The following is a 15,600-nucleotide window of genomic DNA, read 5'->3' as shown; positions in this document are numbered from 1 at the left end:
AACAGAATAAACACTTTATTTCAATATGCAAGGAACATTTTCAACTGTATTTGTGGATATCGGATAATTAAATAAAAACAATGGATAATTAAATAAAAACAACTTTGGCTTTGTCTCAATCTATCAATACAAAATGAATAAATGAACAAACAGCGGATAATTAAATAAAAACAACTTTGTCTTTGCCTCAGTCTATCAAACTGAATAAAGCACTCCATGGTCCTGGACTAGTTTCTGGGAAGCTCAGAGAGACAATCCTTCCTTGCAGGACAGACTGGCCCAGAATAGGCCCAGAGATGTGGCCTTTTGGGATGGTGGAGTTAAACAAAAAAGAGTAGTTTGGCTAATATTTACATACTGGTGATATGGGGAAAGGTTGTCATTCTGAGCTTTTCCATTTATAAGATGCCTATGAGACGCAAGAAAACAAAAAGATGCAGGGCCACTAAGTAACTGAGAAAGAAATAGCGAGATTTTGCTCTGCAAGTCAGCAATTGGGAGCGGCAAAGTCTTTGTCCCCGAATCCATCTCCTGAAAGAAAGGGCTCCTCTTTTTACCTGTTTAGAAAAGAAGCATTTGATCCTATTAGCATTGGGCATTCATGCTTTCCAATCAAACCCACAAAAATAAACACAAAAGGTGGAATTAAATGAGAAAAAAGTGTGTCATGGGTAAGTTGTAGGGTCTTTATTGCTTTCACATTGCAGGTGATCCACATCTATGCCATAAGATACTGAAGTATTTACAACACAACAACTTAGCATCATATTATGAACCTTGATGATTCTCTAGCAACCACTTTGTAATGTGGAACAGTGGTGCAGAGACTGATATATAATGACTGACGTCTTGTGTAATAAATGCTTTTCAATTTTTAAGAGCCCAGGTATGGATCATTTGTTTTCCATGGAGTTCCTATAGCAACTGTCGCATTTATTTATATTTCATATAGTTATGTACCAAAATAGTATCTAACCAGTTTACAAAAGATTACAAATACATCTTTTGTTAAACACTCAAAGACTCTTTTGGGATATAAATATATAAAATAAATACAATACTAAAATACCCTAATCCTAGAAAGGCAAAACAACCCCAAAGCTTTAAAGACATCTGATAGGCCAGGAAAAGCCTATCAGAACAGCTGAGTTTTCAGTTGTCATCTGAAGTTCATTTGCACGTTTGTCATCTGAAGCACATTTGCAGACTCCTATACTGCAAGAGAAAGAGCTTCCCAGAAGGTCAGTGCCGCCACAGCAAGGCCCGCTTCTGAGATATCATTACTGAGAAAAGGAGAACAGATAGCATGTGGTTCAGTAAAAATCTGGGAATCTAAATTTCCCAAAATTTAGGCTTACCTTACGTACTACCGTAAGTTCACTAGCATTGATGATGAAAGGCTGCCTTTCCTCTTCTTCTACCTGAAAAGCACATTGTTCAGATGCTGACCTGGAATCAATCAGTTCAAGCCTAAACAAAGAAATGCAAAAGGCTTATCAGATTCATGACACTTTTAAACTGCTATTTATCTATGCTGATCATTCTTTGAATTTTAACTTGGGATATCAGCCCTTTTAAGGAACCTGGTTCATCTGAACAGAGTCAGATCCTGTAGTTAAATGGAATGGGTAATTTCATTTCAATTCTATTAACACTCCTTTATTAACGGAGTAGTAACCTTTATTCTGGAAACAGCAAGTAACTGGCTTTGAAGCCCATGCTGCTCGCATCATGTTCATAAGCATATACAAGGATGGGGTATACTGTAATATATAGGGCAAGATTCAGTGGAAGCCCTGCACAAGGACCTCCACTTGCACAACGGGGCTTCCCCACTCTCCCCACCCCATGGAATTGGTTCAGTAGACCCATGAGAACCTCAAGAACAGCAGGGGGGAGAGGGGGATTTTTCTGCCTAGGTCTGGAGACTCCATTCAATCTACAGCAATAGATGTATGAGATGTATTTGTCAAATATGGAGCATTTATTGAGTCTTATTGATAAATTGCTCCAATTCAATCAGTGTTTAGGGATGCTGTTGGGCTTGGCCAGCACTGGTGGTGGGCAGGAACATGAAAAGCATACATAAACTTATCACATACACACACACACACACACACACACACCTACCTCTCTAATAAATAATAATTTATTACTTCTACCCCGCCTATCTGGCCAGGCCTCCCAAGCATGTGAGTTTAACACACGGACACATTCATTCATAACAACATTCATGCTCTCAGACAGCCATTCTTGCATCCATTCTCCCCTCTTCCCAGCTCAGTTCCTACTTGCCTTTCTCTCAGATACAGTCCTTCACTATCTGCTATTGACCCATCTGATTAGCTGGGTGGTCACGTCTGCAGTGTGGGGCCATGACATTGGCTGCAGTGGACAAAGGAAGCCCTACTGATGAGCCATCAGCCGGGTTCATGATGAAGACTGCTGTCCCAGCACACTGGGCTGCATCTGGAGTGTTGTGGGGAGGTTAAAGCAGCACAAGGACAGTAATATTTATAAATGGGGATGGGGATCACTGCGGGGGAGGAAGGTTTTAACTTCACCCTGCCCCCAGCATTCCTGATGCAGCCAGCAATCTTTTCCATGAACCAGTCTGACAGCTGACCATCTGTACACTGAATAAAGGGGGGCCAGGCCCCTGAGAGTTTGGTGGGCTGCAATGAGAGTGACCAAAGGTTGCATGCATGGGCACATTACAGGTTGCCTGTTTGTGGCCTACCAAAATCAGCACAGTTTGAGATCAGCCCCAAATACCTTTCACACGTGTTGCTACCTTTTAATTTGTTCTTCCAAGAGCCCGAGGGCCTCTTCCGCAGCTTCCCGTCTATTCCTCTCTTCTGAGAGAGTCCCCATTAATTCCAATAAAGTTGGTTCTTGCCTCTGTGCAAGCCTAGAACAAACCCAAATTCCAAAGGAGGAAAACAAAATAATGCAAAGCAAAACTAGTTTGCTTTATGTAGTAGTTTGTTCCTATTGGATTATTGTACAGTAATTATTCATCTTAGGTGGTTAAAATTTATGATATAATAATCTTACATCTTATCAAGAGAAATGAGCTCTAGGTTTAAGACCAGTTAATAAAGCATACTTTACAAAGGAGTAGAAATAATTCTGACCTTCCGTTGATTTCAATGAAGTCCATGTTGTCCATTTCAATGACTTCAGCTCTTTCTTGAGGAGCTCCTGGAGGAAATTCTGCTTGAGTCGCACCCTAAACAGAGCAATATGGATATGCTGCTTATGTGGAAACTTCATAAAATTAAAATATTGTTTGTCTAGTAACATTAACTTATTTCACAACATAGTACTGTATGCAAACACTTCCATGTAGCTGTTTATATTAATTCCAAAATAATAATTAAAGTAAGAAGGATGCATGCCCACAATTGTTAGGAAGACTTCTGGAACGCAGGGGAGAAACTGGGTGCATGACAGAAGTGATAGCTCTGAAGAACTATGGAGTGGAGTGAAAGCAAACTTTAGATAAGAAACTGGTTCCTGGTTTAATCAGACCTGAATGTTTTTCTTAAGAGCGGAAATCTCTGTCAGCAGACCTGAATGTCCTTCTTAAAGGTGGAAACCTCTGTCAGCCTGGACCGTGGAAAGCAGAGCTGTTAACAAGACCTAAGACAGTATACCAGTGTGAAGAAAATGTGGTTCGCAGCACTGGGCAAACCTCATGAGTTTTCTTGTACCCTGAGAAGACTTGAGAACAGATCAAACCTGTAAAACAATGTTTCTCAAAGGGTGTGGTGCAGGAAAGAATGATAAGTGTGGCAGGAAGATTCAAGGGCAATCAAAGAAACATTTAAACATTTCAGTGTAGGAAACTATAGTTTAGTAGAATATCAATTTTTTTAAAATGCAGAATTTGGTTAGATATGGAGTTTGTCTCAAATAGAATAGAATAGAATATAGAATAGAATAGAATATAGAATAGAATAGAATAGAATAGAATAGAATAGAATAGAATAGAATAGAATAGAATAGAATAGAATAATATAATATAAATGAGATTACCGGGCAAAACCAAGCTCACACCTCTCACTGAGTTTGTACACATACTTAAGGTAGTTATGTAAGGGGCTCGTTTATAATTCTATTTTGGGGTTGATTCATGTTCTTATGTAGCTGCATTGCTTTGTACTTTTTGGGTGTCCTATGATCACATTTTATTCTGTGAACCACCCTGAGACCTCCGGGTACAGTGCAGTCAATAAATTCTAAGAAGAAGAAGAAGAAGAAGAAGAAGAAGAAGAAGAAGAAGAAGAAGAAGAAGAAGCAGCAGCAGCTGTGTTTTATGTTATAAATCAAGCACTGCTAGTTGTTTCTTTTGGTTTTCCAATATATTTCTTACGCATAAAAAAAAATTTGGAGTGGCACAAGCAAATTTTAATCTGAAAGTGTGGCCCAGATAAAAAAAGTTTGAGAACTACTGTCCTAAAACAACACACAACTATTTCTGCTGGTGTCTGCCCCTGACCTACCATTTGCCAATACAGTCGTACCTTGGAAGTCGAACAGAATACATTCCGGAAGTTCATTCGGCTTCCAAAACTTTCGGAAACCAAAGTGTGGCTTCTGATTGGCTGCAGGAAGTTCCTGCAGCCAATAGGAAGCCACGGAAGCCCCGCTGGACGTTCAACTTCCAAAAATCATTTAAAAACCGGAATACTCACTTCCGGGCTTCGATTGTTCAGGAGCCAATTTGTTCAGGACCCAAGGCATTTGAGATCCAAGGTATTACTGTATAAACAATATTATGCTGTTATGGTTGCTTTTTCCCCTCCTCAAGAACCCAAAAGAAAGGCTGGAATGAGAGTGCTGCTGTCTTTCATCCTTGGCTTTAAAAGAGAAGCTCATTAAAAAAGAAAGCACTCCAGGAGATTCATCAGAGAAAGTGTGAAGAATTTGACTCCAATTTATTGCTTTTATGTTCTCTGCAGAAAAGGTTGGACACTGATACATCTCTTCAGGGGAAAAAAGCAAAAAGCAGTCCCACAATATATAGTCCTCAGAAATTGATTAAATTGGGTTTTGTGGTAGGACAACTCCCCAGGCAAGTTTGATCATGGAAAGGAAACAATAAAAGAATTTTCACAATTAACAACAAAGTTTGCCAAAAAGTCAACAAGAAGCAAAGCATTTTAAAATTGTGTTGGAAGATACGAGACGAGAGAGAGGAATTCATAAGCAACCTAGAGAAATCAAATATAGAATTATTCAATATGAAAGAGACATTAAGACATGTCAGTGAAGAAAACAAGCAACTATTGATGAGATTAATTAAGAGCAACCATTTCCAATCCCTTGGACAAAATAATTAAAAATGATACAGAAGTTGGTAATGTTAAGTGGAACTTCTATATTTCCATTGCATTCCATTGTTTTTAAAACAATTTTTCTTTCAAATTCTGGCTGGAAAATTAGGCTTTTTTCTTAGCCAGGACAAAACATGTTTCTTCTTGCATTTATTTCTAATTAAATGCAAAGAAGGGAGGGGACTCCAACCTACTCAAAGATCTCAGATCAACATATCTAAGCCTCAGAAAACTTCTGGGGCACAGATATATAAAACAATTGGTCTTGCCTGAAGTGTAGATTTGCGAGTAGGGATGCTGGAGCCAATGGGATGGCCTATGTCCTCGTCATGTGACGCTAGGCAGGAGCAAAGAATTGTGTGAAGCAGGCTGGACTCCTCAGTTTTCCGGATTTGCCAAGAGGCAAACACTGATGGAGTCACTGAAATAAAAGGTCTGCCTACTTCTTCTCTCCATGGCTCAAAAATCTAAAGGAAGAAATGTACTAGGTATCTGAAAGGCAAGGAAATTATTATCAATAGACTATATCTTCAGTAAAGTGCATCGGAAATCTCCCTTGGCTCCAGCATCCCTACTAGCAAATCCACACTTCAAGTAAGACCAATTGTTCTATTTACTTCGTGAGATGCTGGAGCCAATAGGATGGGACATACCACAGTAGATTAACAGAGAATGGGTGCGTCTCAGATCTGAAGAACCCAGCTGACCTTGTTGAGTGCAGAAGCACCTGAGTAGGCTGAGGCAATTTGAGGGACTCATAAGCAAGGAAAATACAGGCTCTAATCCACCTCACCAAATTAGCACTGCTGACCCTAACCCCAAAGGACGATGGGTGAAAGGATAAAATACAGAGTCCATCTTCTGGAAAGCCTTTGTCCAATGAATGTATACTTTCAGAGCTCTGCAAGGAAAGTCATGCTTTTTCCCTGGGATATTTAGCGTTAGAACAAAAGATTGGTAAAACCAGTTCTTGTTGGTTGAAATCTAGAGAGTAAAACCACCTTGTCTTTATGAAAAACACATGTCAAGCTGTCGAAAGAGCAGAAAGTTATGACACTCGTCTAGCTGTGGTGATAGCCACCAAAAGACTTTAAATGAGAGGTTTGAGGAGAAGTTTGTTTGTTTGTTAAAGACAGAAATCTAGAGAAAAAGACAAGGAGGTGAAGATGAGATGAAACAAGATAGACTTATCTGACGAAAAAGGAGAGCCAGGAGGAATGACTGCTGCGTCAGGCAGGAGGAAAAAACTCAGGAGTCCAGCCTGATTCACACAATTCTTTGTTCCTCACGGGATAAGGACATAGCCCATCCTATTGACTCCAGCATCCCACAAAGTAAATCTACTCATCAACACAGGAGGTTCAGCTCCTCTCATCACAACTCTGGCAGGACAAGACAAAGGATACCTTCTCTGCCAATGAAGTTGGCTCCCTGCTTGCTAATGATCCACACTTTGCTGCCCATGCTTCTCTTAATACTTCCAGTGTCACTGCCAGAAAAAGCTCCCTGATCCCCTTATGAGGAAACAAGGCAAGCTGCTTTTACCTGCTGAAGGCTGAACTCCAATTGGCTCTCATATTCTCTCTTTCGATTTGATATTCTGTTTTCTTTCTTTTTAAGTTCATTTTTATTACATAGGTTGTCATTTGCAAGTCGCTCTATTGCAGCCTTTGACTCATACAGTGAGATATTCTGTAAAGAGAGTTTTTCAGTTAGCTTCTGCAGCTCTTCATTTGATTTTGCAAGCTTTCCTTCTGCACTGTTTAAATCTTTCTCAATTTTTTCACTTTCTGAATGTGACAATTTCACAGATTTTTCCAAGTCCAATATCATCTCCTGGTATTTAATAGAATCCTTTTGCAACTGGTTGATCTCCTGTTGTTTTCCCCTCAAAAGTTCTTGCAACTCTTTAGTTTTGTTTTTTGTCTCATGATTGTCTCTCTGAGCAGTTTTCAGTTTTTCTTCAAATACTCTGACCAGATGCTGCTGTTCTTCTTTTTCTCTTATTGTGTTGCATTTCTCTGCTTTCAAATTTTCCAACTGCTCTACAAGGAGGCTGTTTTGTATCTGTGTGGCTTTCAGTCTGTCTGTTGTTTGATCCAATTTTTTGATGTGGTTGAGCAACTCGGTCTCCAAAAATTCTCTCTCATTTTTTACTTTATAAGATATTTCTTGAACATTTTCTAATTCTTCTTGTAAGAGACATTTATCATCCTCTAATATTTTAATTCTTTCACCAAGACTGACTATTTCCTGATTAAGATTTTTACAATCATTTTCCAACTTTAATAAAGAGCTTTCCTTCTGATGCAGAGATTTTTCAGCATCTTTCAACCTTTCTAACAAAGTTTTGTTCTCTTGCTTTAAGATCAACATGCTTTTCTCTTTTTCTGAAATCCCCTCATTTAACAAATGAATGTGTTTTAATAATGACTCTCTTTCACAGAGGGAATCACTTATCTTGGACTGTACATCACACTTGTTCAATTCTAACCGTGTTTGGAGGTCCCCGAGAGCAGATTTTGTTAGACTAAAATCCTTAGAAAGCTCCTCATTTTCCTTCTCTGTTTTCTCCAAGGCTTGCTTTAAAATTTCAGAAACTTCCTTTAATTGCTTATTTTCCTCCATTAGCTGCTTGCTCTGAAGAACAGATTCATCAATTTTTCTTTGATAGTCTTCCAAGCACAACTTGTGCTCAGATGCTTGCTTTTCAGCTGCAATCTTTAGCTCACTTATTTCCTTCTGTTTAGATTCAGTCAGCTGTTTCAGTTGTACACTTTCATCAGCTGCTTTTTGAAGCAGCTCCTTAAGTTTATGTGTATCAGATTCTCTCTCATTTACTCTGTGAAGAGCTTCCTGCTTTTCTTTTCTAGTGACATCAATAATGTGCCTCATTTCTGCTATTTTACTACTAATATTCTCATAGGCCTGAAGCAGAGACTCATACTCTTGCTTTAATTCACTGTGTTTAGCTTTCCAGCCTGTTAATTCAACTGTCTGAGAATCTTTTAAGGAATTCAATTGAAAAGAAAAAGCTTCCTTCTCTTGCCCTATGGTCTGCATGGTAGACTTCAGACTCTCACACGCAGCAGTTAGATTTTCATTTTCAATTAACAATCTAGCATTTTCTGCCACAAGAGTCTCCTCTTTATAGAGTGCAGTACTCAAGTTTTGTTTTTCTCTACCCAACTCAGACCTCAGCTGTCCAAGGGTGTGAACCTTACCAATCAACTCTTTGTTTTCCAAAACCAGTAACTCCATTTGATCTTTAAGAGTTTTGTTTTCCTTCAGTGCTTCTTTACGTGATATTAAAGCAGCTTGAAGCTTTCTTTGGAGACGTTCCCTGTTTTTCTCTTCAGCATCATACTTCTGCAGTTGAGGTTGATAGCTTCTGCCATTTACATTTTCTTCTATCCGTTCCCGAGACATTTCTATTGGTAGAGGATCTTGATCACCTATTCTTTCAGTTAATGTTTTTATTTCTGTATTAGTGACATCTAGCGATTCTCTTTCTGTGCAAGTGACATCTTCCAATGAACTACAGAAGTCTGGGCCTTGAACACTGTTCTCCAGCGCATTATCAGAATGCGGCCACACAGTTTTTGCATCCTCTCTTACACCTGCCACATTTTTGTATGCACTAGAAACTGGCAAAACCTTCTCACACAGCATATTGAATTCCATCAGTAGTTGCTTGTTTTCTTCACTGGGTTGTCTTTCAGTTTCTTTCAGACTTGTTAGGTGATCTTCATGGTTTTTGTGGAGTTGACTCTTTTCATTAGTCACAGTTTCAACCATAGTTTTAAGAGCTTGCAATTCATTTTTACATGATTCTAGTTGTTGCTTAAGCAGACCTTGTTCAATCAACATATTGTCTCTCTCTTGTTTATACTGTTGTTCCTGTTGCTCAACAGAAATCTTCAGTTTTACTGCTTCTTGCTGTACGCTACCAAGTTCAAGTGACTTCTCTTTTAGCTCTTCCTTAAACTTTTCTTTTTCTTCCATAAGTCTAGCATAGTTCTCATGAAGTTTCGCCATCTCAGACTCTTCCATTGTCACCATATTTACCGTCTGTCCTGATTTTTCAACCCTGACATCAGCTTTCACATTTAGCTCCCCGGACTCTAATGTTTTCTGCTGAGCATTTTCACTCTGCCTAAGAGATGTATCGGTGTCCAACTTTTTCTGCAGAGTGTATAAAAGCAATAAATTGGAGTCAAATTCTTCACACTTTCTCTGATGAATCTCCTGGAGTGCTTGCTTTTCTTTTTTAATGAGCTCAAAGTCTTTTGTTAGTTCATTAAAATCTCCTCGTAGCTTAGCATGCTCTTCTTTTTGCTTCTGAATTTGTTTAGTGTTTTCTTTGCGGACCACAAGCAGTGCCTTAAGTTTCTTTTGCAGGATTTCCTTGTCTTTCTGCAGCTCAGTGACTGGATTCATTTCATTAGGTTGGTGTGTTTTGTTACTACAGGAACTTTCGGTATTTAGGGTAGTTTCCGACCCATTCGTTTCCTTGAATGTTTCATCTCTCTTTGCTATTTCACCTTTGAGATTTTCTATGGTTAAGAAAAGTTGTGAACGTTCCTCTCTATGCATTTGATCTCTCTCATTCAGCACAGACTCCATTTGTGCAAGCAGACAATCCTTCTCTTGAAGATGGATCAAGTTCTTATCAGACATACTTTTTTGTTCAGCTATAGTAGCTTTGAATTCTGTAACTGCTTTCTCTAGCTGCTCCAAGTGTTCTGCCTTGGCTGATAAGGTTTCACTCATGTCATTTATCTTCACATCTTTTTCTAACAATTGTGTCTTCAGTCCTTCAAGTTGGGATTCAAGATCTTTGTTGTGAGCTTCAGCATTTTCAACCTGCTTTACTAAGTCATCAATTTGCTCCAGAAAACATTCTGTCTTTTTATCAAGCTTCTCATTTTTCTGAATTAAGTCCTTCCTTATTAGCAAAGCTGCTTGAAGTTTCTTTTTCAGATTCTCTTTTTCTTGATTTATTTTTTCCAAAGTAATATTTAGCTGCGCCTTCTCACACACCAAGTCTTTTATGGTAGCTTCTTTGTTGGTCAACACAACTTGATTGAGTTCAAGTTCTTTCTTATATTCTTCTACCTGCTGTGATAATGTACTTACCTCTTCTGTCATGCTCTTCCTTATGGCTTCTAGTTGTTGCAATTCGATAGCAAGCACATTTTTTTCCTCAGAGAATTTTACCATTTCATTAGACATGGATTCCATGACTTGAGAAACTGAGCAATCCTTTTCTTTTAACTGCTGGCTTAGAGAAGTAATTAAATCCTTCTGTTGGTTAGTTTGGGAACTAAAGTTTTCTATCATCTGGTTTTTATGCTCTATTTCTTCTAAAAGTTTTGCTGCTTTTTGACATTCGGTGTTCAGTGTCTTGCAACTACTTTCAAGCTCTTTTTCTAATTTATCTGTCTTCTCCTGGAGGAAAACCACCTCCTTCCTCATGTTTGATAATGCAATGTCCTTTTCTTCACAGACAGATTGCTGCCTACGTAATGCATCCTTAGCAGTACTCAGTTCATTTAACAGATGTTCAATCTCAGATTGGTCAGCAGCTTTGGCCTTTTTAAAGTCATCCTGCATCAACTCTTTCTCTTCCTTCAAGGACAACATGCTTTCTAGTTGATTATTCAGGTGATGTACTTCGTCCTCTCTCTCTAAAATAGTCTGCTGTAGTGTCATTGCTTCAGCTTCTTTACTGATAATAGTATCTATCACAGCAGAGAATTTTTCCAATACAGTCTTAGCTACTTGCTGACCAGTGTCACTGTCACTGTCTTTGAGGAAGTACCTACTACTTGACAATGCAGACAGATGTTTGGCCAACTCTGTTTGAATAATGTCCTGTTCTTGATGCAAAGATTGAATTTGATCCTCTTTTGATTTCAGTTTCCTTTCTAAATTACTCAGTTGCTCAAGATTAACGTCATTTTGCTGAGTTGCCCTAGCAAGTTCTGCTACCCATCTGTTCTCACTGGCTTCTAATTTTTCATGAAGTTCTTTTAGCGCTTTAGATTTTTCCTCTAATTGCTTCTGGTACTTAACCAAGTCTTTGTTTTCCAGATTCAGTTTATCAAAGTTCTCTTGTAAAAGAGCTTTATCATTTATTAAAGAATCTATTTGTTGATGCAATTTTTCTATGACCTCAGAATTTAAATATTCAATATTAGCCTGTTCAGTGCATTTTTCCTGCACAACCTGTAGAGCTCTTTCTCTCTCTTGAATATTTTGCTTCCACAGCTCAACTTGTTCTAATGCTTTATGGTGCTCTGATTTTGCAGATTCAATTTCTATTATCAAAGAGTCAATTTTCATCTGGCTACTGGCAATGCTTCCATCCTTCTCTTGCAAAAGCTTTTTTAGTGTAGCAGCATTTTTATCTAGCTCTTCTCTAAGTAGCTCAGTATCATTGGTAAGAGCCTGAACATTGCTTTCTGATAGTTGAACACCAATATCTTTAAGAAACCCAGTGATAATCTCTTCTTTTTTACTCAGGGAAGCACTGAGTTCGTTTTTTTGTTCATACAGAGCATCAAATTTGCCCTGCAAAGTTAAGAAAATGTTTTCTTTTTCCTGGGCTAGTTCTTTTAACTTTTGAATTTCTTGGTTCAGTTCATTTCTTTGACTATGAAGTTGAGAAATTAACTGTGACTTTTCTTCATTTATTTTTAGTTCCTCTCTTAGGGTTTTCACAAGATTAGTAGGATCCAAAACACAAGCCTCTTTTTCTGCTAGCACCTGGCTAATGTCGTTTATTAATTTATTCTGATCACTTATTTCCTTTTTCAAACAAATATTTGATTCTTCTGCATCAGTAGCTTGCGTCTTCAAAGTCTCACATTCATTCTTTTTATCTTCAAGTTCAGCCTTCAGTTCACTGTTAATCAGTGAAATGTTATTCACTGCTAACTCCTTCTCCACAATGACTGCTTTTAATATTTCTGCTTCAGAGGTCAAACATTGTACAAGTTTATGCTGCACAGAGGAAGTCTCAGAAATACATGTTTGTAAATCAACACATTCCTTCTCCTTTTGTTTTAAAAAGTTATTTTTCTCTGTAATTGATTTGTTTAATACTTCATTGTTTTCTATCATATTTTTAAGTTGACTCTGGAGATCAGAAATTATTTCCATATTCTCAGACAGTTGAACTCTAAGAAAATTAGACTCGTCAGTTTTACTTTTAAGTAATTTTAACTCTTCATCTTGCTTCTTAAATTTATTCTCTTTCTCTTGCACTTCCTGAGTAAGTTGACTAACTTCACTATCTAGAACCTGTACTTGGCTTTGCAAATCTGAAATAATTTGCAAATTATGTTTTTCATCTACATCTTTGTTTTCTTTCATTTCCTGTATCAAAGCTTCCCTCTGAGAAAGAAGAGCCTCTTTATCACAAAAACTGCTTTTTAATGTTTTCATTTCGCTAACTAAGGTATCAATTTGATCCATAAAAACTAAAATATTATTAGTTTGCTGAGACAACTGTGCACTTAAGGGCACTAGTCCTTCACAATTTTTCATTAATGTAGCACTGGCTATTTCTATATCTGCTTTCAATTTTTCATTTTCTAATTTCAGCATATGAGCTTCATGTTTTGTGGACACAATTTCAGACTGATGCTGTGTTAACTGATGCTGAAAAGCATCACATTCATTTGACTTAGCATTGCAAACAGCCAAAGCACTATCCTTCTCATGTTTCAAAACATCCACTTCTTTGACTAATAGTGCTAGCTGGTCATTTAATTTGGTACACTCTTCTGTTTTTTGTGAAATCTGCCTGCAAAGATCCTCAAACTCCATCCCTTTAAATAATAGAGTACTGTCTTTGTCTTCAAGCTGTTGAGATAGCTTTATGTTATCACATTTAAGCTTTTCTACTTCTTTTTCTAACATAGTCATGATAGCTTGCTTTTCTTTTACTTGCTTAAGTAATGCATCACCATGCTCAGTTTTTTCTTCAATGGAACTGCTTTTTATTTTAAGATCATTTTCTAGGTCTTTAACCTGTTTCTGTAATGATGAGGTTTTTTCCTCCTCCCGATTAAGCTGTTGGACCATCTTATCATACTCTGTCCGAAGCAATGCTTTGTTTTGCTGCTCATCCTTTAACTGAGTGATATAAGACTGTCTTTCTTTCTCCAATTCCTTTGTTATCTCTCTGCTTCTGGAGAGCTCATCAGCTAAAATGCCACACTGTTTCTCTTTCCCCAGTAACTGCTCTGCAAGTGAATTTTCTTTCTGCTTTAGAAGGCCTGAGAGTTCTTCAACTTTCCTTCTTAAAGTCTCTTTATCGTGACTGACCTCTGAAAGCATTTTCTGGTGTTCTGTGGCATTGGCACACAACTTACTCTCCAACTCAGCCATAGATTGAGCACGCGTTAACAGTTCACACTCTTTCACATCCAGCAATTTTGACAAACTCTCATTCTCACTAATCAGCTGTTGCTTCTCTTTCTCCATAGTATGTATCTCATTTCTAAGCTTTTCACTGGCTTTAAGCTGATCTGCAAAACCTTTTTCTTTCTGCTCAAGAGCTGCTTGTAACTGCTTGTTAGTCATGATGACAGTTTGTCTTTCGGTTTCCATCTTATTAATTATTTCATGTTTTTCATGCAGCTCATTATTAACTTCTCTCCACTGCATTTCCTTGCTATTCAGTTCTCTAACTAACTTAAGCTTTTCCTGTTCATTTTGCTGCTCCACAACTTTAAGCTTGTCTTTTAGGGATATCACAATCTCTGCTTTTTCTTGCAGTGACTTTTTGACAATTTCTAGATGCTCAGTATGTTCAGCAAGTTGTCTGGATAAATTAGCTAAATCTTCATCTTTTTTAGCATTTTCTAAAGTGAGCTGGTTGTGTGAATCTTTCACTGATTTCAGCTCATTCACAAAACTTTGTTCTTTGTTTTCTTTGTCTTTTAGTAATTTGTTCAATTTCTCCTTTGCAGAGATATGTTCATCGACCTGGGATTTAAGATAGTCTGTTTCCTCCTTACATTTTATTTCTGTTTCTTGCAATTTTTTAGCTGATTTACTTATTTGTTCTTTAAGCAATTTAATTTGTGACTCACACTCCATGAGTTTGTTGTTGTAAGTAACATCACGAGTCTTGATTGCAGAATGAAGATCTTTAACTGTTTGGCTAGTCTCTTTGATTTGCCTAACAAATTCTTCATTCTCTTTTGTTTTAGTAGCGTTTTCAATTTTCACCTCTGCCAGTTCTGATTTTATTGCACTTAACTGCTCAGAAAGTTCTGAAAGCTTTCTGCCTGCACTGTTCACATCTTCGGTTTGTACATCTTTCAGCAACTGGGCTTCCCTTTCAGCCTTGGACAATGCTTCTTCCATGTCTCGCATTTCATCCTCTTTACACTTGATCTGGCATTTCAGAATATTAATCTGCTCGGAATACGCATTTATATTTGAAGTAATAGCAGAAATTTCTTTGTCTTTCTCAGCTAAAGCCTCTCTGAGGTTGTCAAATTCTCTTTCACGCCTCTGGAGGTCTTGAATTAGTTGAGACCTCTCTTCTAAATGACTTGTGTTTAATCTATCAAGTTCTTCATTTGTCTGTTCAAGATCCAGTTGCATTAATTCTATGGCAGCATCCTGTTTCATGGTCTGAAAACAAAAATAAAGGGGGGGAAATGTCTAAGTGCCCAAAATTTAACATTAACTCAGCAGTACTATTTGTAGTTGGAATCCAAAAAGATGTTTAGGTTCACCCAGAAAACCATAATTTTGAGGAAGTAGCAAAGGGATGGTGCTAACGCAATTTAATTTTCCTTTCCCCCCTCCCCGCATCGAATGAGTGACCACCTCCTATTTCCATATAATATACTGTTGCCATATACTGCTTCTTTTAACTGTTGTCATATCTTATTGTACACTATATCATATATACATGATATGATGTCTATACCATATACTGTTGCCATCTTGCTTTGTTTCAACTACATTTTGATATGATGCATAAGGAGCTGCTTTTCAGGGGAAATGAGCCTCAAAGTTTCCTTGGAGTAATGAAACTACTTTTACAGTTCTGTTTATGGTTATTCGTTATTTAATGCTCATATATTACATATATCACTAAACAGACAATGGATTGTATTTAATGAAGTTGCTCTGTTCACCCAAGGACTTCCACTTGCACAACTTGCCCTTTCTCTACTACCCCTGCATGCCTCCACTTCAAACCTGCTCCAGGAGGGTCTGGAGCAAA

At 37.8% G+C, this 15,600-nt stretch overlaps 1 protein-coding gene across 9 annotated transcripts in view; it reads right to left on the bottom strand.

The window, feature by feature from the left end:
- The window catches only part of LOC310848877 (uncharacterized protein), a 43,538-nt gene continuing 27,938 nt past the window's right edge, over positions 1–15,600 (bottom strand). For 7 of the 9 annotated variants that reach the window (XM_083748426.1, XM_083748429.1, XM_083748431.1 and 4 more), the window contains exons 21-25: positions 6,888–14,999; positions 3,138–3,232; positions 2,795–2,911; positions 1,359–1,470; positions 1–557 (exon numbers count right to left, since the gene is read on the bottom strand). In XM_083748426.1, coding sequence (XP_083604552.1) covers positions 399–557; positions 1,359–1,470; positions 2,795–2,911; positions 3,138–3,232; positions 6,888–14,999 — 8,595 coding nt within the window. In that variant the 3' untranslated portion in view covers positions 1–398. Of the gene's footprint in view, positions 558–1,358; positions 1,471–2,775; positions 2,912–3,137; positions 3,233–6,887; positions 15,000–15,600 lie in introns of all 9 variants that reach the window. The other 2 variants (XR_014566670.1, XM_083748430.1) reach the window with 2 other exon arrangements.

The sequence above is a fragment of the Podarcis gaigeae genome, assembly GCF_964106915.1.
Source record: "Podarcis gaigeae genome assembly, chromosome: 1".
In the NCBI taxonomy this organism is placed as follows: Eukaryota; Metazoa; Chordata; class Lepidosauria; order Squamata; family Lacertidae; genus Podarcis; species Podarcis gaigeae.
The sequence above is the reverse complement of the archived record's forward strand: the minus strand, read 5'-3'. Positions and strand labels throughout refer to the sequence as shown.